The sequence below is a fragment of the Echeneis naucrates genome, chromosome 11 (assembly GCF_900963305.1).
Source record: "Echeneis naucrates chromosome 11, fEcheNa1.1, whole genome shotgun sequence".
Lineage (NCBI taxonomy): Eukaryota > Metazoa > Chordata > Actinopteri > Carangiformes > Echeneidae > Echeneis > Echeneis naucrates.
This window is the reverse complement of record NC_042521.1, coordinates 1,322,114-1,344,244: the sequence shown is the minus strand read 5'-3', so window position 1 is coordinate 1,344,244 and position 22,131 is coordinate 1,322,114. Positions and strand designations below refer to the sequence as shown.

The following is a 22,131-nucleotide window of genomic DNA, read 5'->3' as shown; positions in this document are numbered from 1 at the left end:
GCTACATGAGATGTTTGCTCTTCATGTTGGTGGTGTTGTCGTGACAGTTGGTCAAAAAAGAAACATCGAGGCCAATCTCTAACCGCTGTGCGCCCACGTCGCTCGAATTTAACCATTTCATCATGAACCTCAGCGGACGTGAAGCAGGTTAAAGAAAGTCCAAATTACTGCCAGCAAAGTTAATGATGCTTTCTTTTTGTCCTACTGCTGCTTTAACACTAATACTCTTGCAACTGAAGCATGAGCATATATATATTTTTTTGATGTTTTTATTGTTCTATCGAGGCGCTAACAGCATCAGAGTCCTGTTAGCACGAGGAAAGGAGCGAGAAAGCAGCCTGGGCCACCAACATGTCTGCTTTGATGAGCTGTGTAGGTTACAGTTGAATGGATTAGAATGATTTTCAAGGAAAAAGGTCCATGTAAAGAGACTGAGTTTTTGGCTTATTGGCTGGACAAGACAAGACATCTGACAACCTCAACTTGGAATCAATTAACATGGAAAAATGTCCTCAGTTTCTGCTGCAAAATGTTTTATTGTCACTGTCACTGTAATCATGGCCGTTTCCCATCAGGATATAAAAGGAAAATCTAATTAGTGGAGTATTAATACATATTGAGTGCGTATTTTGGAGGACTGTTCGGATAAAGGTGCAGTATCTGGTCTTCTCTCCGTCTCCTCCCTTGCTGTCCTCCTTACTGCTCTGTCTTCCCCTCCTGTCCGTCTTTGTTGCTGCTGAACAGCATGAGTGGCAGTGTCTGCCTGGCTCCGTCCCTGCTCTTGGCGTGGTGCTTGCCGGGCAATGGGCCGCTCCAGCGGAAGTGCTTCATCTTGTACACACTGTCCTTTTTCTCCTGGACATCACGGAGCTGGTCCTCCAGCGTGTTGGCCCTCTGCTCCGTGTCCCTCCTCATCACCTCCGCGGGGAAAACCTCGGCTGACTCCTCTTCTGCACTGTTTGAGGTGTAGAGTTTGATGGGGCGGCGCTTCCGCCCAACAGGTTTCCCCCAGCGGAAGTGCTCCATGGAGTAGGAGCGCTTGGCCTGAGGAGAGGAGGACGCTGAAAGAGAGGGGGAAGGTGGAGACCCGGAGTCTGACAGGATGGGAGGCTGCAGATGACCTTCACCCGGGATCAGCGGTATCTCAGTGGAGTCAGACTGACACAGCTGGAGACACTGGAGCTGGAAAAGACGGATGTCGGCTGTTAGTCCACATAAAGTGTTAAAATAAGCACTTCCTTTTTTTTTCTTAGCAGCATAATTTACTATGTGAAACAAATTCGGATGTCTGAGGAAGAACCGCATTAAGGCTTTTGACCTCTTGACCATATCTGTCTGTATTTTTCCAGATCCATTTATCATTTTGAAAAATGTCATGACCTCAGCCATTTATATCAGTAACTCCAACTGTGATCGAAGATACGAGCTGAGAAAATGTGATACAAAATGAAATGTTTCCTTCCTCTCTTGTGTTTGGGTCGTTCTAGAGCTGATCTGAAGTGTCTATCTTTATCTGATCAGGAGTTCTGCTCATTAAAGATGAAAAGCCAGCTCAGAATTTGTGAACATATCAGAGATGGAGGATGACAACGGTTCATCAGGTAGTCGCGGAAGTCGGTTTCACAGTGGACGGATTTCAGGTTTCTGTAGATGATGTCCTCCAACGGCTGAAGCTCGTGTTTAAAACGTGACCATCCAGCGTTTGATTTGGCTTTTCATTTTTGGACAGAACTAATAATGAAGACACCTTTCTTTGTGTGTGTATGTGTTACCATCATGTTGTCATCATTGACCTCCTGGCAGCTTAGATGCTCCAAGCACTGATCGACAGCTCCCCTGGCCACGCCCACCAACAAAACAGCCACCAATAGGCATACAGGAGACATTGTCGTGCTGACCAATCAGAGACAGGAACACATTCTGGTCATGCTGAGCATTTTAATACCTGTGATCTTCAGCAGAGTTTCAAAATAAAATCCTCTCAACGCGGATCAGGGTCAGCGCTAATTTAACAGTTTGGAAATGAATTGGTTCATATTCAAACCACAACTAATGATAATAATCATAAAATATAAACAGATAGATGAACTTTAAGAACCAGAATTTTCATTAACAGGATAAAACAGCAAAGTCACAGTTCTGCCTCCAACTATTATCAACATTAGTTTGGTTCAAGTCTCACTTTTTTATTCACTAAATATTTTTATTCTTAAAATGTCATATAGTTGTATTCAGCTGTTTGGCTCATTTACTTATTTTTTTCATCATAAGCATCATTAAATTGAAGAAAGTGTTTTGGGGTTTTTTTACAAGCACAAAATGAAAACTTTTTTTTGTTGGAAGAAATAATGAAGAACCTCACCACACAGTCCCGTCTCTCCCTCTGATGTTTTCTTTGTCGTTCAACTGCTGGACAAAGTTGTTCCCCTCCAATGTTATCCCTCCAAAGGACTGGCTGGTTTTATATCAGCCGAGGATGCGCACACACACACCTGCAAAGACGTCATTACCTGACATCTCCCCTATCTTGTTCACAATTGTAAACACACAATGCTGCATGGACATGGGCATCCTCCCCCCTCCCACCAAATCCTCTCCATCCTCACCTCCCCCCTCCGTCACTGTGAGGCCACAGACTTCACTGTGGAGAAAATCAAAGTGAAAATAAAGAAAAGTAGTTTTTCTACGTCTATAGATTATTTGGTGCTTTTTATGATCAGTCATTGGATTTGAAGGTCAACCTCCGTGTTCTTCCTTCACATCCTTCTCTCCAGCATCCAAATGCTCCTGCTGACGCTCTCAGGACAGATGATGGCACCCAGTGTGGTTCGGGTCAATGCAGATTAGTCACTTTGTACCAGGACGTTCCAATGGAACGTCCAGGCAGGTGAGTTGGTCTCCACAAAAACCATCTTCCACATTTTCAAAGTTTTTACACTCTGAGGACAACAGGACACAGTAATTTGACTTTCATTGTGTGGTACTGAAGAGTGAGAGAAAAGGTTGTGTAACAGCAGGCGGTGTGTGAGTGTGAAATGTCAGGTAGATTAACAGCGAACTGCCATGGTGTCACAGACGGGAAGAAGGGATTCAGGCCTGCGGCTCGGAGTGTACAGTTACAGCCGCTGTCAGCTGCTGTCATTGTCCGAGCCCTCAGCGTGACCGATGGCAGCTCTGGAGGGGATTAGCTTCTTTACCAAACTCTCCCACTTCAAGAAAATGTTTGACATTTTCTGAAATCTGAGACTCAGCTGTCGGGTCAACATGAAGCTGCAGCCGTTCACAGATCAAGTTGGATTTTTCTGAAGCTGCTAACAGATGTATACGTCTTTTGTCTTTCCCTTAGCGTGTCCACGATAGAAACACCGGAGTCAAATTCCTCGTATGTTCACACACACCTGACCCTGATGATGAAGATGGTGAATAACCACAGAACTGCTCTGACTGACGGACTGGACCCAGTCAGGGGGGGAATTGGTGAGGAGAAGTGTGACCATGGCAGACAGCTGCCCTGCTGTCTGTCATTCTGTCCCTGATGTCGCTCACATTACTTTAATCCTGTTCTATGTGATGCATTATATCGCAGAACAATGGCTGCCAATCCCATTAAAGGATTACTGGGAAAGATGACACACACAGTGACCATCCTGATGCTTTTCCAATGGGACACTGGGACGTATAAGCACGAGCTGGGGATCAATGTGGCTCACATGTGGACTTAGTCTCATCTGAAATATGAAAATCATGTTAAGTGAGAACCACAACAGGAGTTTGATTGTTTCAGTGTCTCGGCTTCGTTGTCTGTTGAGGAGTTGGAAGAAGAAGACGCTGGAAGAAGTGTGGACCTCGTCATGCTGATGTTGACCCGTCTACAGACGACTTCACTCCAATGAAATATCACAACGACCAGAGCGGACCATTTGTTAACTGTTAAGGATGAAGTGGCGATCTGTGTTACTGACGTCTGTCCTTCTGGCTGGCTGCTGTTTCCAGTCACTCGCTGGTGACTTTGTGGCCTCTGATGAACATCCAGATGTCGGCCATGACGAGGACGTACGTCCCGACTCCCTCGGAGAGACAGCTGCAGATGTTCTGGACCTAAACACCCAAATAAGCCGGGATGTCCCCGACTCAGATATTGAGACAAACTGGGACATACTGGATATAAACAAGGACGACTATGAGGACGCTGACTGGCATCCTCCTAACTCCTTGTTGGAGACATATTCAGAACTTTTCCCAGACGCCCCATCAGTGATGCGTGGCAGCAACACTGGTGTCGATGCCGGCGCTAACCGGACAACCAACCGGACTACAGGCCCGTCGCTTGCACAGTGTGGCGAATACAGCAGCCAGCTGACATCCAACGGGTGGTGCCGACTGACGGCAACGCTGCCCCCCATTGGAACATCGCACAAACGCTGCCCAGATATGTTCCGCTGCACAGACGACGTGTCCTATTGGCTGCACGAGAACCAGCTGAGGAAAGAGCAGCTGGAGGACTTGAGGGAGACTATGTCGGAGCTGCAGGAGGAACTGAGGAACCACCGGCGTCAAGTCAAAGCCCTGGAGATCCAGGTAGAGGGATCGTCTTTCCGAAGACACAATGGACAAAACTCTGAGGGTGGACATAGAGAGATAAACAAAGAGAGACGAGGACGTTAGCTGCCTGAATTTAGAAATCTGTCTTCACACCACATAAACCCTCCTTAACCCTGAATGCTAACAGGATTAGCTGCATAGGTACCTGCACCCAGTCTGCCTGACCCACTGAGCTTGTATCTGAGTCTCCAGGCTGGTCCAAATAAATATCAGATATCTACTACAGCCTGACTTCAGATTACGGGATGGGAACTCCACCGCAGACTAATGTCCTGTGGTTAGTTTAATTTAACACACAAACGAGGCAGTAATGTTTTCTGATTATTACCATCCCCATTATGTGCACCTGGGAGGGGGGAGGGGCTGAGAAACTTCCTGTGTTTGTCCAACACGCCATCGCTAATGCCACTGGATAACCTTAGTGTGGAGCCAAGCTGAGTTCATGGAGTCACCAGTTTGATTGAATTATTGAGAGATCTGTGTTTTCAGGAAATGGAACGGTCCAGGTCGGCTTTAAAAAGTAGAATGACATGAATTTCACTTGTGTTACTATAATTGAGTGAAGCCAAGTTGACTTCGTACGTAGTATTTTTGTGTTTTCAAATAAGTTGGAAACTGATTTAAGTGTGATATTTCTCCTTTCCTCTTGATGTTCTTTTCAAGAGAACCATCAACACTAGCTGCAGATTCCACACTTTGCAAACGCCTCTCTTTCTTCCTCTCGGGTGAAGAAAGGTCAGTTCAACGTGACCTTTGAGCAACGGTTGCCTTCCTGAGTTGCGTCACGCAGAGGCCGACGCGCTTCTCCACGTCCATGCAGCGCTTCTGCACGAGCTGCAGTTTCAGCTCCGCAACCTGACTGCCGTTGTGCAGCGCATGAGCCATGAGGCGACTGCACGGTCAACTCATCAGTACAGCGCCGCCGCTCGGCCTGCGAGACTCACTGCCACCAGGTACTGATGCAACAAACACAGCGGTGAGTCGTATGTTGCCTCACAGCTCATGAAACATTTGACACAAGAAAAAACTGATGGATTCATTTTTTTTATTTCAAAAGCAGCCACCCAGTTTAATTTTTACATGTCACAAACTGTCCACTGTTGTTTGGATTGTGTCCGTATTTGTGTTACTGCAGAATATGTTGGAAGAGAGGCCGGCTGTGTTCAGTCGGTCAGCAGATATCCTGATGAATCCTGAAATAGTTCGACTCATTATTGACTTTTCAAGGTGAAGTCCAGCTGTTAGAAGCGAATCGTTCTAATGTGGTTCCTTATCTGTTGTGTTTAAATGTTGCAGGAAACTCAGTCTGGAGATGAAAGCAGTTTTTTCTGTGTCTGCTGGTTTAAAGTCCTGATCTTAAATATTACAGTATTTAGGAGCAGGGATTTGTTGGAGCTCCTGATTCCATCAGAGCAGCAGCTGTGGGATTTGGAGTGCTGACGACGCTGTGTCTCTCTGTCCGTCTCCCTCAGATGGACGCCACCTGTCTTTCTGTCCTTCAGACTGTGCGTCTCTGTATCACAATGGTGTGCGTCGCTCTGGCGTTTATGCCGTAGTCCTGTCGCCCGGCGCCCCCCAGCCCGTTTACTGTGACATGGAGACAGAAGGTGAGACACATCCTGCATGCAAACACAGATTACACAGTATACTTGCGTGTGAGACTACACTGGTTGTAAAAAGAAGTCAGAGTGGATTGAAGCCTATGGGAAAATGACCTTTCCCAGATGCCACAGTTTGAAACATATTTCTCCATCAGGTGGGGGTTGGACGGTGGTTCAGCGGCGCCGTGACGGCTCGGTGAGTTTTAACCGTGGCTGGTCGGAGTACCGCGACGGCTTTGGTGAACCACGTGGAGAACATTGGCTGGGCAACCGACAGCTCCATCTGCTGTCCAGTCAGGGCCAGTACAGCCTCCGCATAGACCTGCAGGACTGGAGCCACACCCACAGACACGCCCACTACCACAGCTTCAGGTAGATGAAATGCTGTCTTTTGCCAATATGAGAGATAAAATAAATAAAGTCTTTACAGAGCCAAAAGTCATTTATGGATTTAACCGTGATCTGCTGTAATGAGAGCAGAGCTGCTTTGGTGTCAAGCTATATTTTAGATCCCATATGAGAATTATTGGAAATTATTGGACTCTTTCTTCTTATTTTTGTCCAGTTGTTTTGTTTTTTTTTTTTTTTTGCATGTTTCAGACAAATTATGCAAAAAGCACAAAAAATCATACAGTATGATTCATAAACAGTTTTCAGTCCATTTTTCAACGCTGAAGTCAGTTTCTCAGAAAATCTTCCCTGGACATTCATTCTAACCAACTGAAGCTGTTCAGCTCTGGAGCAGAATTCATCCCAGTTTGAAAAGTTAGTTTAGAATCAGGAACCAACTTATTTAACAGATCAAACATAATAAAATGTAAATGTTGTAATGCTCATTGTAAGGTTTTCAGTGAGGATGGCTGGTTTTGATGAAGGTACCCGTTTCCTCCGGCTGCAGGATCGATGATGAAGAGAATCAGTACCGACTCCATGTGTCTGGTTTCAGTGGGACAGTGGAGGACTCTTTCAGCTGGTATCACAACCAGCAGAGTTTCAGCACACCGGACACAGGCAACATCTGTGCCGAGATCAGCCACTCTGGCTGGTGGTTTCATCAGTGTTTCTACTCGAACCTCAATGGCGTCTACTACAAGGTCAGGCTCAAGAATACAGAGTGTTCAGTGTTCTTATTGAGACAGGCCTGGAATTACTAGGTGGGAACTTTATAAGTTCATGTAGAAATGCCATTTCTTTCCACCAGGGGGGGCATTACTCTCTGAGGGCTCAGAATCTGCTGGGACCAGACGGCATCGTCTGGTTCTCTGGAAGGACTCGGACTTCTACTCTCTGAAGGCCGTCGTCATGATGATACGGCCGCGCAGCTTCAGGCCACACCTCTCTCCATAGTGATGGAGTCTTCTCACCACTCCAGAGCCTCTAGAAATATCCTCCGGAATACCAAATGTGTTCTCAGACACCTCTTAAAAGGGTCCAGAACTAAGAAACTGTGACCTCCTGATGGTCAGACTGAGGGGCTACATCCAGCAGTCTGTGGGTTCATCCAGAGCTTCAGCTGGAGACAATCTGCTGGTGAGCTGCTGTTAAAAAAAACAAACTGATAATCATCACACTGGAGCATCGACTATGGTACACAAGAACTGAGATTTAATGACACATTTATTGGAACAGTTAAAGGTTTTATGTGATGAATCTATAGGATTTCTGAAAGTCAGCAACCTCCAAAAACAGACTACTGAAGAACCACTGCGGAGTCCAGCAGGTTGTTTCCTCTCAAACGACTGACAGCACGAGTGGTAATTGATTCATCATGAGGTCAGATGGTCTCCATGCTTCTGCTGTGGTCTTTGTGGTTTTTCTTCAGACTCCAGGGGAAGAGATTTACATGGGACGCTCCCGGGGGCGGGAGACAAACTGCCACCACAGAGGGGGGAGATCGCCCTCCTTACGGGCAGGAGGGAGGGCCTCGGACTTGGGGCCCCCAGCTGGAGTTTCAGCCTGCAGCTGGGCAACCTTGAAGAAGACAGACACACATTTATCCCAAATTAAATTTATTTTAAGTCTTTTTTCCCCTCAAACTTAAACAGACATTAATTAATTAAATTAATAATAAAATTTTTTAAAATAAAGTTAGCATGGCCTGTTGTTTTTGTTTCAACATCCAGAGAAGACAAGAACCTGTCAGAGTTCAGTCGGCTGAAATATTCTGCCCCCTGGTGGTTTTCTCTGATAGAGCTGAAACCTTTACGACTGGAGGAAAGGGTGAACTGTCTGACTAGAAATTTTGATATTTGAAGGCGCTTTAACTGTGACTTTATTAAACTGTTTATTCCAGTCTTTTTTTACAAAATTTAATCATGTAACACTTGTGTCTCTCTCCTACTCTTGTGATTTGGTTTAATTTTGTAGTCCTAGCAGGTGTATATATACTGTAACTTCCGGACTATAGAGCGCACCTGAATACAAGCCACACTCGCTAACTTTAAAGAGAAAAACCGTTTTCTACATATGTAGGCCTCACTGGCTTATAAACCGCAGGTGTCGGAAATATGGCAGGAAATAAGTTACACAGAAAGGTTTTGCCTTTTCACCAGATTGATCGCCTTTAACTTGAAAGCTTGCTTTATGTGTTTCCATAAGGGTGTGTGTATGAAGCGCAAAATAAATGACTGATCTGAAGAATTTAGTGTGGGTGCGTTTAATTTAATTCGAACAATTTCATTGGTGCTCTGTGACCTGTTGTGTCTGATATGGCGCTAAATGTATTAGCGGCATGAATCTTGTTACCCGTAAAAATCCATAAATTGGCCACATAGCTTTTTAAGTTATAGGGTACAAAGTGTGTAAAAAAAGTTGCGCCTTATAGTCCGGAAATTACGGTAATCACTTTCACCGTTGTGTAGCCCACCTCTTTGTCCCAGCTCTCCATTCTCAGTTTCTTCCACTGCTCCCTCTTGGAGAAATAGTCAGGGTACATGGCCTTCTCTGAGGGGTGCCAGTAGTCCAGCACCCACTCTGGGATCTGCAGGAGCAGGACAGAGCTCATTTCTAAAAACCACTTTATAAAATAACTTGTGCTCCACTACAAAGAAGCTCTGCCTCACCTTGTAGCACTCGTATCTCTCGTACGAGGTTCCTCCGGGGGAGTCAGGGAAGATGTAGGGCTGGGGATGCTGGTTTGTCCAGAACTCCTCCTCTCCCGCCTTCAGCATCATGGTGGCCTTCACCATGTCCTTCTCATTCTTATTCTCATCGAAGCGAGCCCGCAGCATGCAGGCATAGAACCGGTACTTGTCTCTGCAGTGGAAACAAAAGAAGACAACAGAGAGAAACAACCATAAGCAGATAAGTATAAGAAACTGCTGAAACAAAACGTGATGGCAGCATTAGATCCTTATTCATCACACTGCTTCGTCAGGTTGATGGAGGCTGACTGGTCCACAATTCATTCTGCAGCAGGACATCTCACATAGCTCACATATCAGAGAGGATTCGGGATTTAACGGTTTCTTCCGTGTAACTGTATTTTATTTTAAATATTGAAACATTATCTAACATATATTAGAAGTACCTGAGATCTCCCGTTGATGTGGCATCATTATCTTTGTCCCAGCAAACTTTTGACATAACAGTTAGAAGATTCGACAACACGACGGCTGCCTCATCACGGATGAATATATGTGTAAGAGTATGAGGTTTTCTCACAGATAAACTCAGTGGCATTGACCAACCCGTGTGCTGACTCCGGTTTATATTCAGCCGTATTTTGATTATTAGCTTACTTACGAGCTTTAGCATGAACAACGCGCCTTTGATTAAATATAACACCAACTAAGTTGACATCGGCAGCACAGGAACGAGATTCACTTTTCCATTTAATTAGATTATCAACGTTAAATAGATGCTTAGCAGCCGGACAGCCTGACTTTAGAAATAACTGACCTGGCTAGCGGCTAGCATAGCTCTTAGCTTAGCTGCGAGCAGACAACTTGTTTTTATTTTGTTTTATTTGTGTCTTTATTTAAACTGTTTTGTGTTTGAAGTCGAGCTCAGACTGGAGCTGCTCTCACCTGAAGATGCACCATGACTCCAGGTGTCTCAGTGACTTCTTGTAGAGCCGTAACACTTTCTGTTGGTGGGTGAGATAGGCGGACGCCATTTTCACCGTCCGCTGTCACCTTCTGGCCGGGCCGCGCAGAGGATTCTGGGTATTGGTGGCGTCCAGACGCCACGGCCATAAAACACGTAGAAAAAGCGCCTCATTAAATGTTTTTTTTTTTTTTGGCTCATTACTCATCTCTAATTAAAAATTAATTCACAACATTTCGGATTATTTGACTGTTGATAACATGGCAAAACAATCCCTTGTTTTAATCATATTCGGATGGATTAACACACTTAATGACTTCATGAAACAGAAAAAAGGTTTAGTGTACACTAAAACATCATGAGATCACAGAAACAGATTTTGGTGACTCTTTTTGTCAGGATTAGTGATTGATTGATTGATTGATTGATTGAATGGATGATGGAGGACCCGCTACAGATGCAGACAGATAGATTTGCTGAATTGGTGTTAAACTGGGTGCAGCGTTCAAACAAATACACTCAGAGGAAGTTCTGGAGGCCTTCAGAAAAATCCCCAATCTTCACCTCATCCAGCCTGAGTGGCATGTTTGCAACAAGGAGAATGAGCTAAAACTAGTTGTTCCCTCTGCTACAGTATTTACGGTACTGTAGCATTATGGGATTGATGAGAGCTGCATGTGTGTCTCTGTTTAGAAGCAGTGGACTCTCAGTTATGGCTCAGCACAAATTCATCGGTAAGGCACTCGTGTTTGAAGGCCAGAAGGCTCAGAAAGGGAAGTGTGAGGTGTCCAGGACTCATTTCCTGTTTGTGTTTGTTGTAAACAGGCTGCATGTTCAGTTAGCTTAGCGGCTAACGGGCTAGCTCTTGGTCAACATGAAAACAGAGCAGTCACAGATGTTTGCAGATGTGCAGGACCACCAATTAGAGAGTCCAGATTTTTCTGGTCTTTGGTTCCCTGATTGTGAAATAGTTCCTGAAGACTGTCAGAACCAGAACAAACTAATCTCTGCAGGATAAACCTGTTTTGGATGCACTTTCTTATGTGATGCACCTAAATGTATTTAACAGACACGAGTTTAAAGTGACTGCTCTGCACCGAGGCTGAACTGATGTTACTCAGTGGTCTGTGGCCTTTGACAGATGAGTCAGTGGAATGTGATGTGAATCAGCTTTATGCTGCTGCACAAAGAACATATTTACTACAATCAGATTGTTGGTTCCAGCACATCACAGTGTCTTTCCCTCTGCAGATATCGGGGTGAACCTGACGGACCCCATGTTCAGAGGCCTCTACAGGGGGAAGCAGAAACACGACGGTGAGTTTTACTCCTTCGTTGGCGTTTTCTTCTGTTTCCTGTTGATGTGAAGTTTGTCTGAGAGCAGTTGTGTTTTCCCAACAGACGACTTTGATCAGATCATTAACAGAGCTCTCAAAGCTGGAGTGGAGAAGGTGAGATAAGTGTCTGATGCGGCCACACAAGACTTTCAAACTGTCTTTGAAACGTAACATCTGATGGATTTTGCAGTTTATGATCACAGGAGGAAGCCTTGAAGACAGCAAGGAGGCTCTCAAGCTAGCTGAGACCAGAGGTACAGACATGGGCACAGCCATGTGGTGGAGCAAAATGATTTCTGGGGGAATTTATTCACGCTTCTCTTCTGTCACAGACGAGTTCTACTGCACCGTCGGCTGCCATCCCACCCGCTGCAGTGAGTTTGAGCAGAGTGGAGAGTCCCAGTATTTCTCTGGGCTGAAGGAGCTGGCTGCCACAAACAGAGGGAAGGTGGTGGCCATCGGAGAATGTGGACTGGGTCTGTACCGGTTCTAGTCATGCATTCTGCTTTAGTTCAGACAGTAATAACGTCTAAGTGTGTCTATTGTTTAAGCATGAGATTCATTTTCATTAGCCAAAATAATTGTGATAATCATCATAGAGACTCTAAAGCATAACAAAATGTCTTTACCTTACATTCAGGTAAAAAAAAAAAATAATTTAATTGTATTACAGACAGGACACATGCTTGTTTTTTGTGAAGCTCCTTTGAGGTATATTGTGTGATTGTGTTATAATGTTTGGTGTGGATTTTTTTTCTCTTTCAGACTTTGACAGGTTGGAATTTTGTCCAAAAGAGACTCAGCTCAAGTACGTTTGTCCGCTTTGGCTTACAGTTTATTAGGTTTAACTGTCTATACAAGTAGATTTAGACTCTGGGTCTGGAAAGTGAAGTCATAAACCTTCATGCTATGTAAAGACTCCACCGGTTGTAAAAAGAAGTCGGAGTGTATTGAAGTCTATAGGAAAGGCCCTAATTCTCCCTTGCTATATTATCTCAGAAAACATTTTCCTGATGAGTTTATGGTCTCAGTCTGAAAAAGTAACTATAGATCCACCAACCACTTCTTTCATCTCGTCTCCTTCATCTGTCACAGATACTTTGAAAAGCAGTTCGATCTGGCAGAGGAGACCAAACTTCCCATGTTCCTCCACTGTAGAAACTCCCACCAGGACTTCATTGGTAGGATTGTAGAGTGAATACTTGGTGTAATTCAGCTGAGACCTCTGAGATATTTTCCTTTGTATACTGCCTCTTTGTCTCCGTTTCAACAGCTATCATGAAGAAGAATCGAGACCGATGTGTTGGAGGGGTGGTAAGGAGATATCTATATTGTTCTCCAGAGACCAAAATTTGGCAAAAAGCGTAGACTTTTAATATCTTGAACCTTTTGGTTTTCCAAAAAGGGAATTTACATGTTTTATTGTCTGTGTAACTTCCTGTGCTGCCATCTATAATGATTCAGTACTAATGTTGTAGAGATGCAGATTCAACTGATAAGTTTTCATTTTCTCTTTCAGGTGCACTCGTTTGATGGAACTGCAGAGGACGCCACTGCCCTCATTGACCTTGACCTCTATATTGGAATAAATGGATGGTGAGAGGGTTTGACCTGATCCACCTCTGGCCTCAGAGCCACGTCAGATCTGAGATGAGAATCAAAGCAGAATTTAGTGACAGATTCACAAAATTTCACTGCTGGGCATTGTTGATTTTGGAGACAAGGGGAGAAAAGACAAAGGTCTGGAGGAAAAATACTTGATTCAGCCAGCCTGTACTTGAAGAAAAGAAAATTTTCAGACAAATTTGTGTTTGAAGGTCACTTAGGTAGAAGGATCTTGATGTGACTTATACAATGTACAACTTCTCGGAGATTCTACAGATCTTATCGATTCATTTTAAAAAGTCAGAGAGTTAATCAGAAGAGAGCATTACATCCTGCACTGCATCTCTGCTTTTCAGTTCTTTGAAAACGGAGGCCAATATTGAAGCAATGAAGTCCATTCCCACTGAGAGACTCATGATAGAAACAGGTGAGTTAATTTATAACTATGATTGCTGTATGATTAAATAAAATTTTTCATTACAGAATTTTCTTTGCCATTTACCTCGTGAAGTAGAAACGTTTCTGATATGACAGTGAAAACGAGATTTAAACGTGCCACTGTGGAGGAACATTTAAATTTTGTGTGTGATTTTTGTCATTGCACTATTTATTTCTGACGTAATGCCTTTTTCCTCCCAGATGCTCCATGGTGTGGTGTGAAAAACACCCATGCAGGCTCCAAACACATTAAAACTACATTTCCCACAAAGAAGAAGTGGGAGGAAGGGCATTGTCTAAAAGACAGGAATGAGCCCTGTCACATCATGTGAGTGATGCAGGAAACATTTATTCCATGTTGTTAAACTCAGCAGGTGAGCAGGTGAGTGGTGGCGGGGAAAAGCCGAGGCAGGAAGGCTTGACAGGAGACATGACAGGAGGTTTGGTGAAGTGGGTGACTTAACTGCCATAACTTTTCGCTGTTGCAGACAAGTTCTGGAGGTGATGGCAGCGGCGAGAGAGGAAGATCCGCTGGAGCTCGCCAACACCATCTACAACAACACCATCAAAGTTTTCTTCAGCTCGAGTTGATTAAATCTGATGTGGCCATATCTCACTTTCCAATCTGATTAAGGCTCTTTAATGTTTAATGTTTGCGTGAATGAATGATGGTCAGTAAAAGGCCAAACAACTTCTTAAATTATCTGATTCTACAATAAGAAAAAGAACTTTTCTTTTTTTTTTTTTTTATCAGTGGCTAATTGAGTCATCACTACATATCTGACAGTTTTCATGCTGTTTACATTCTGCCTGTATTATTTCTGTTTCTACACTGAAGCAGATGCAAGAGAATTAATAAAGTATTTATTAAATTACAACAAGTGTGATATTTGGAAAACAACACGGGTGAGTGTGTTCGGTGAAACGTGAACGTCATCAGCCGCACCCTGTGACGTGGCCGTGACGTCGCGTTACGTCGGAACAACCTATCAACTTGTGCCGTGCTCCCGAAGCGACGGAGGCGGCTGCGGATGGCCGGTTTTCGGGGCTCCTGATGTTTTTGTGGTCCCTGGACGGAGACGACCGGAGCCGGGACGTCCGGGGAGAGAGGAGAGCGGCGGCTAACGGAGGAAAGGAGAAGAAGAAGCAACAGGAGGTTGAGCTCGGCGGACATGGCGGACGGTGTCAGTTGGCTGGCTGTTAAATAAACAGACACGGAGAAGCCAAACCGAGGACCGGAGGCCACACCGGGCTTCGTTTTTTTACATGTTACGTGGATAACCGGGGATCCGCAGGACTGTAGCGGCCCCCGACCGAAGCTGCATGGCGTCCACACAAGCCCGGATCGGCCAGCAGGCCTTGGCGGTGCTGGATGTGGCTCTGCGAGTTCCTTGTATCTTTATTATCGACGCCATTTTTAACTCTTACTACGACCCCGGGTCGGGATGGGCCGGGGCGATGGGCAAGGTGCTGGTCCGGGTCATGGGTGAGTATCCTACAGGGCCAGGTAGCCGTTCAGAGCAGAGCCGGGCTGGGAAGCCAGCTAGCCGGCTAGCTGGCTGGGGACCGGTGCCACCTGTCAGGCCCACCTAAGCCGATTTAGCTGCCGGCAGGTCGCCTGTGAGAGCGGAACGGAGCCGGTCCGAGGCCTGACAGACACCCGGCCAGTGTTGGTCTCCTCCGTTTGGGCAGCCTGTCGGTCCTCTCTCCAAGTGCAGAGAGAAACTGAGCTGAAGGCGCTCAATCGACCAGAAAAGTATAACCCCGAGTTAATTTCATTATTCAGGTGAAAGTTTGGAATCAGAAGGAAATATTTTAGGCCGGATAAACTCCTCAAGTGACCAGTTTCCCTTTTTCTTATTCTTTATCATTTAACGGCTTATTTGGGAAACTAAATGAACAGTTACTGATCATTTCGTTTAATTCTGTATTAATCATTGTCACAGCACAGCTTCGTGTGATTAACTATACTTTTTGTGCAGGCAGTTATTAAAAAACCTAAAGAAACCAGTGCAGTCTTTGAAAGACTTCCCTGGTTAATTCAGTTGAAATAACTGATCAGTTCACCTCCAATAAACTTAAAACAAATAACACAAAGTAAACTACAGTGACAGCAGTTTTAGATTTTACTCCCTGTTTGTTGAACCATTTTATCAATTTTACTTGAACTTTATCATCTATGTTCCAATTGAGTCATTATGTGCAGACACAAAAGTCAAATGCAAAGTCTGGTTTGCATTTATAATGCACAAACCTGTAATAAGTGATCTGCATCTGAACCAGAGTTTATCACAGCTGTCTTTATTCTTTCTCCCTCCTCTCTCCTGCGTGTAGTGAACACAGATAAATAACTAGCAGGTTGCGTAACTCTCCGTTTGTACAGTCTGTAGACCTTTGAACAGCCAGTCCTCTTGCGCTTGGCCATGAGCTCCAAGAGGCAAAGGGCCAAATAAGGATCCTTATAAAGTGGGCTAGCCAACAGCCGGGTCTAAGGTTTCTCCTTCCACCCACTTTTTCATCAGTTTAGTAGCAGCACATAAATCTAGTGGAGTGGCATGTTTAATTGTAGACGAGCTGAAAACAAGTCTTCGACAATGCAGCCAAAAGTGATAAAAAACTGAAATGATCATGAAGCTAAATCCATATATTGAATCAACTCTTAACACTCACAATCAAAAAGCAACATTGTTTCACATCAGCGTTTTGGACAGACGTTGATGCTGAGGCTCTGCGTGAGTGAGTGAGAGCTCATTCTCACATCCTGAAAACACACAAACTGACCAGCTACAGTCAAGTCATTGTATTTTCTTCATTTCATTGTTGGTCTTTCTGACTGCGTTGTGTATCTGTTGTGTGTCAGGCGTTCTCATCTCCAGCGTGGTGCTGCTGCTCTCCCAGAAAGCCTTGTTCAAGTTCTACACCCTCTTCTTTGCTGTTCTCCTCGGCATGTCGGCGGTCCTCATCAACTACTACGCCACTTCCCACATTGATTTCTACAGCGCCTACTACAAAGCAGCACTGGGCTTCCGCTTACTGCCCAGAAACGGGCCAACGCTGTGGCTGGGCATGGCTGCGGTGCAGCTTGTGTTTGGTGTGGGCTACGTTTTCCTGCTCAACCTCCAGTCAGTGTTTGCTGCACTGGTGGTGCTGGACATTATGATTCCTCTGTGGGGGCTGATGATTGAGCTGCCGGCCGACGTCAGGCAGCTGGTGGCAATGTTCTCGGGCCTGGCGCTGGCCCTCAACACAGCCGTGTGCCTGGCATGAGGCTCAAGTGGTTCTACTACTCATGTCGGTACGTCTACCTGCTCGTGCGGCACATGTACAGGATCTACGGGCTGCAGCTTCTGCTAGAGGACACGTGGAAAAGAATCAGGTTCCCCGATGTGCTGCGGGTGTTCTGGCTGACCCGGGTCACCGCCCAGGCTCTGATCCTGGTGTACGTGGTGCGGGCCGTGAGGAGGGAGAGTGGCGATGCCACGGGTGGAGCTGTAGACGGCAGCACCGACTCGCAGGTGAGGTCATCACTGTGTTTCTATGTTTCAAATCCTGGCTGGTGTGACTCTTTGCTGCATATCACTCACACGCACTCCCCGCTATATAGTGCAGCATCAAATGTCCAAAAAATAACAAATAAAAAACTAATGCAGAATTTAAAAAATTGTTAGTCAGTCCTGCATCCTTCTCATCCTCACTCTTTTCTTTTTCTTTTTAATTGCGACTCAGCTCACTCCATGCAGACTTTCATTTTGGAAGGACCAATATCCTGTATTGCATTACGTCCTGCGTTCTCTTGTGTTGTTTTTTTTTTTTTTTGTGACTGAAGGAGTATTAATAATGCTGTTTCCAGGGTTACCTGCTGAGTTGGGACGTGTTCTGGGATTTGACGAGTAACCTGATCATCTCTGGCTGCGACTCCACGCTCACTGTGCTGGGAATGAGTGCTGTCATCTCCTCTGTCGCACACTACCTCGGCCTCAGCATCCTGGCCTTCATAGGTACATTTGTGCTGTGTGTGTTTTGTGTCTTGCATATGCTAAAGAACTTGCCTTCCCCAGGCAGTAACTAAGGATTTGCCTTCAGTCCAGTTTTTGTCTTGTCTGGGCTCCTCAGGTTCAACAGAGGAGGAGGACAAGCGTTTAGGCTTTGTGGCTCCTGTTCTGTTCTTCATCCTGGCTCTGCAAACCGGCCTCAGCAGCCTGGACCCAGAGGAACGTCTGGTAGGTCATTACTGCTCCAAACTCCTGATCAGATAAAGATACAAACTTCAGATCAGCTCTAGAATAACTCAAACACATGAGGAACTTTCTGTGTTGAATCTTTCTTTAGTCATTCTGATTTACAGAGTTTTTATCCATAAAATAGGAGAAAAATTAAATATATTCTTATTTTCTGAGTTACTATGAGTTCCTGAGTTCCTGGATTTATAAACGCTCTGTGTCTCTCCCATTTCCATCCAAAGGTCCGTCTGAGCCGGAACATGTGCCTTCTGCTCACTGCTATCCTCCACTTCATCCACGGCATGACGGACCCCGTCCTGATGTCCCTCAGTGCCTCCCATGTCTCCTCTTTTCGCCGCCATTTTCCCGTCCTGCTGGTGTCCCTGGCACTCTTCGTGCTCCCCGTGGCGCTCAGCTATGCCCTCTGGCACCACTATGCCCTCAACACCTGGCTCTTTGCCGTCACGCCTTCTGCGTGGAGCTCTGTCTGAAGGTGGGGACTGAAATTTGTCTTAAATTTAAACATTTCGGCAGATCTTTCTGTCATTTCCCTCTTTCAGCTGCCAGGTGGTGGGTATCTGTTTCTTTCTTCCACTCCAGCCTGTGGAGGTGGCTCTGATCTATCTTATATTTGATTCCCTTCCTCCCCACCAGGTGGTGGTGTCACTGACGGTCTACGGCCTTTTCATGGCTGATGGCTTCTCCAACGTCCTGTGGGAGAAGCTGGACGACTATGTCTACTACGTGCGCTCCACAGGAAACATCATAGAGTTCCTGTTTGGCGTCATAATGTTTGGAAATGGCGCCTACACCATGATGTTTGAGTCAGGCAGCAAGATCCGCGCCTGCATGATGTGTCTTCACGCCTACTTCAACATTTACCTGCAGGCCAAGAACGGCTGGAAGACCTTCATCAACCGCCGCACTGCTGTCAAGAAAATCAACTCCTTGCCCGAAATGCGTGGAGTCCAGCTGAGGGATATTGAGGACGTGTGCGCCATCTGTTACCAGGAGTTCACCACATCTGCCAGGATCACGCCCTGTCACCATTATTTCCACGCCCTATGCCTGAGGAAGTGGCTCTACATCCAGGACACGTGCCCCATGTGCCACCAGAGAGTTTATGTGGAGGAGGAGACCCGGGACAGAGCAGCCTTCTCCAACAACAATGGAGGCTACGCAGTGCCGCAGGACGCCGCTGCTGCTGCAGCCCCGCCAGCACCAGGGGACCTGCATGCAGAGCCGCCAGCTGATGGACCTGCCATGGGCCGGCAGTTGGCGCACAGGCCGCTGGAGGGCCGGGGGGGCTCAACAACGAACTGCTGGAGGACAATGACAGCATAGAGTATGACGAAGACGAGTGGGGGACTCAGAACGGCAGCACGCCGATAGAAGAAGACTATATCAATGATGACACTGACTCCACTGAGGACTGACCAGAGAGGATCTAAAGGAAAAATACATATCTTTATTATATTTAAGTTAAAGAGAATTATAAACAACTTTAGCATCTTAATTTGTTTATAAAAAATGTCAGGGATGTCATTCTCGCTTCTTTTTCATTTTTTTCATATGATTTTGGGTTTTACTCTCAAAGGGCTCATGGAAAGAATAACTGCTGCTCTCGTGTGTTGAGTGGATTAGTGTATGTTTGTTGGGGCTGTATGATGTAGACCAAAAAAGTCATAGTCATTTTTTTACTTTATCTCAAAAGTATTGGCAATGCTGAAGTTTTTTTTTTTTTTTTTTGGGCCATGTGGTAATTTCTCTAACGCCTCAAACCTGAAACTTGTTCCTGCACAAATAACACAAATCTGCCTTGGTGGCGCAAACACCTTCAGTCCCACCACTGTCACTTGTGCAGCCCTGAAATGTGTGTGTTTATGTGCGCGTGTATGTGTGTGCGTGCCTGCCGACATGCAATGTGCTGAGACAATGTCTTAAAGAAGCAGTTCATTTTCCCTCGCCGCTTTTATTAAAGGGGAAATCTGCAGCTCTGTGTTCATCTGTTCACGACTAAAGTGCGGAGCAACTTGACCAACTCAAGCGCCGATCGATCTGCTGGTCAGAATTTCAGTTTGAGGGAACGAATTGAAAACAGACTTTGATTTGTTTGGACTTTGTTGCTTTCAAAGCGATCGCTCTTATTAGTTGGGGAGTTTGTACATTTCTGCTCTACAGTCACCAGTCACTGTTTTACCTGCTGTAGATTTACTGTCAGTTTCAGACTTCACTTTGTTTTATAAAATGTTCACAATTTAAACTCCCAGTCAACCAGCCCTTTGCTTTGGATCTATAGCTTGTTTACTGTTGGATTACTGTAGGGCGGCATGGTGAGCAGTGGTTGGCCATCTTGCCTCATCACAAGGAGGTTTTGGGTTCGGACTGCAGTAATAAGCAGTATAAATAATGTGTTAGCATATAGGAATACTGTAGTTATTGTAGGTTAAAAAAAGTAGATCTGAAGTAAGAAGGCTGATTACAGATAAATGCTGAAAATCGTCAGAATAAAGCAAACACTGACTTTTTGTTTATAGCTCCTTTATGAAGTGAGCTGCGCTGATCAGAATCCACAACAGGAAACGCATACTTTTTCTCTCTCACTAAACCAAAACTCTGACCTGCAGATCAATCACAGCTTGGGTTTCTCGTTCAGCATTTACCTGATAGTGAATTCAAACAGAATATTTGTGAACGTGTTCAGAGAAAGAAGTGTTTTGTTTTGTTTTTTTTTTTTCAACTCAAACAGAGGCATGTCTGATTCAAAAAGAGAAAAAAGTGACTCGCTACTGTAATCTCTGATATACCTCTATAATTACTTACTACTGGTCCCTTGTGTGACCTTGCTGACAATTGTGTACGTTATTGTACATGTACTCAAAAAAAACACGTGCACACTTCCTCCTCTAGGATAAGAGAAACATTTGTTTTCAAATGTTTTGTTTTTTCTTTTTCATGTTACACTCCAAATTTCTTTCAGTGTTAATTTTGGGTAAATTCTTGTTTCTGACCAGTCGTGTGTGATAAGAGTCGGACAGAAGCCACATTTGAAGAAAAAAAGCTGAGTAAAATTATGAACTTTTAATTCTGACAGTAAGATAACTGGCAAAAAGGTGCTGGTTGTTTTGTCTACAAGGGATTTAAGGTGCTTGAATTTTTCCACAAGGAAGTCAAGAACCTTCAATAGTTTTTATTTGTGATTCGGTAAATGCACTTTTTCATTTGACTGACCTGGAAACCAAACCCTGATGAGACCTGGCACCTGTTCGAAGGCTCAAACTGTGTTTTTCTAGTCTCAGGGTCTGCCATGGGACTGGAAAAGTACATTAAAAAGCTTTCCAGGCCTTGAATAAAACCAAATGTGAAGGAGCTGCAGAAAAGTCAGACAGGTTGTATGTTGTATTGTAGTAAATCTAGACGCTGTCACTTCGTATGATCTGTGATATTTGTTGTATTGTTGAGCTGAAAAAAAAAAGCAGCAGATGTTCAACTGATCTAAATTATTTTAACTACTGGCACCAAAATGAAGTATTGGAAAATTAGGTACACCTCCCCTAGACCTTAATTGTGAATTTGTATTAAAAGCTTTCAAGCACAACTCTTAAGTATTTACTGTTTAGACTTCCACAGCCTGAATGTCTTAAGGGTTTGACTGCAGACTCGTGTTCATTTCTCTTTTAATTGCTGTTCGCAGGAAATAAGCTGCAAGGAAATGCATTATGTTTCATGTGGAAGAGAAGAAAGTGTATGATTGGATCAGAAAGCTGTGCTTTTTTTTTTTTTTTGACAGGTCAGCTATGAAGGACTTCGATGATCACACTTGATTGATCCAAAATCTTTTGAAAAGGTGGAAGATGTTCATTTGCCTTTGTTTTAAAAAGAGATTTATGTAAATAAAATCATGTTTGATATTGAGTCGGGATATTTTTCTTTTTCTAAGTTATGAAACTAACATCTTTAGGTGAAACTGTGTAGAGATGCTGTTTAGATGCCTGAACAGCAGATGGTGTTCATCACCATGTGGAATAGCTCACATTAATATTGACTGTTGGCAGAATCTGACCTAAAAAAAAAAAAAAAAATATATATATATACACACATACACATACTGCTATGATAAACATATTGTAAAGCTAAAACCACTCAACATAAGACATTAAAAAGCATGTAATTCTATATTATATTATCAGAGGCTGGATCTAAGCTGCACTCTATCCTGATTGGGTGCTGCAGTCTGTACAGTCCATCCCCTGCTTTCTTCTAAATGGGACTATCGTTTAA

The 22,131-nt window shown here is 44.5% G+C and overlaps 3 protein-coding genes and 2 pseudogenes across 4 annotated transcripts; 3 read left to right on the top strand and 2 right to left on the bottom strand.

The window, feature by feature from the left end:
* Positions 1 to 696: 696 nt before the first annotated feature.
* Positions 697 to 1,886, bottom strand: LOC115051389 (pro-opiomelanocortin-like). Its single transcript, XM_029514781.1, has 2 exons — positions 1,773 to 1,886; positions 697 to 1,182 (listed from the first exon to the last, which is right to left on the bottom strand). Exons 1-2 carry the CDS (start codon positions 1,884 to 1,886, stop codon positions 697 to 699), a joined length of 600 nt encoding a protein of 199 aa, XP_029370641.1.
* Positions 1,887 to 3,936: 2,050 nt separating this feature from the next.
* On the top strand, positions 3,937 to 7,550 carry LOC115051388 (angiopoietin-4-like; annotated as a pseudogene).
* Positions 7,551 to 7,786: 236 nt separating this feature from the next.
* Positions 7,787 to 10,332, bottom strand: LOC115051212 (NADH dehydrogenase [ubiquinone] 1 beta subcomplex subunit 9-like). The gene is made up of 4 exons (XM_029514555.1): positions 10,232 to 10,332; positions 9,266 to 9,458; positions 9,070 to 9,183; positions 7,787 to 8,174 (listed from the first exon to the last, which is right to left on the bottom strand). The coding sequence occupies exons 1-4, from the start codon at positions 10,318 to 10,320 to the stop codon at positions 8,043 to 8,045; spliced, it is 528 nt and encodes a 175-aa protein (XP_029370415.1). The 5' UTR covers positions 10,321 to 10,332; the 3' UTR covers positions 7,787 to 8,042.
* Positions 10,333 to 10,916: 584 nt separating this feature from the next.
* LOC115051205 (putative deoxyribonuclease TATDN1) lies at positions 10,917 to 14,373 on the top strand. 2 transcript variants are annotated; one of them, XM_029514547.1, is made up of 12 exons: positions 10,917 to 10,984; positions 11,502 to 11,567; positions 11,652 to 11,701; positions 11,778 to 11,841; positions 11,920 to 12,063; positions 12,353 to 12,395; positions 12,683 to 12,768; positions 12,861 to 12,901; positions 13,107 to 13,183; positions 13,549 to 13,619; positions 13,832 to 13,958; positions 14,119 to 14,373. In XM_029514547.1, exons 1-12 carry the CDS (start codon positions 10,963 to 10,965, stop codon positions 14,219 to 14,221), a joined length of 894 nt encoding a protein of 297 aa, XP_029370407.1. In that variant the 5' UTR covers positions 10,917 to 10,962; the 3' UTR covers positions 14,222 to 14,373. The 2 variants fall into 2 exon arrangements, with proteins under 2 accessions (XP_029370407.1, XP_029370408.1); XM_029514548.1 differs by lacking the exon at positions 10,917 to 10,984 and having other exon boundaries at positions 11,520 to 11,567; positions 11,791 to 11,841.
* A 364-nt stretch (positions 14,374 to 14,737) lies between these two features.
* Positions 14,738 to 19,302, top strand: LOC115051203 (E3 ubiquitin-protein ligase RNF139-like; annotated as a pseudogene).
* The last annotated feature ends 2,829 nt before the right edge of the window (positions 19,303 to 22,131 follow it).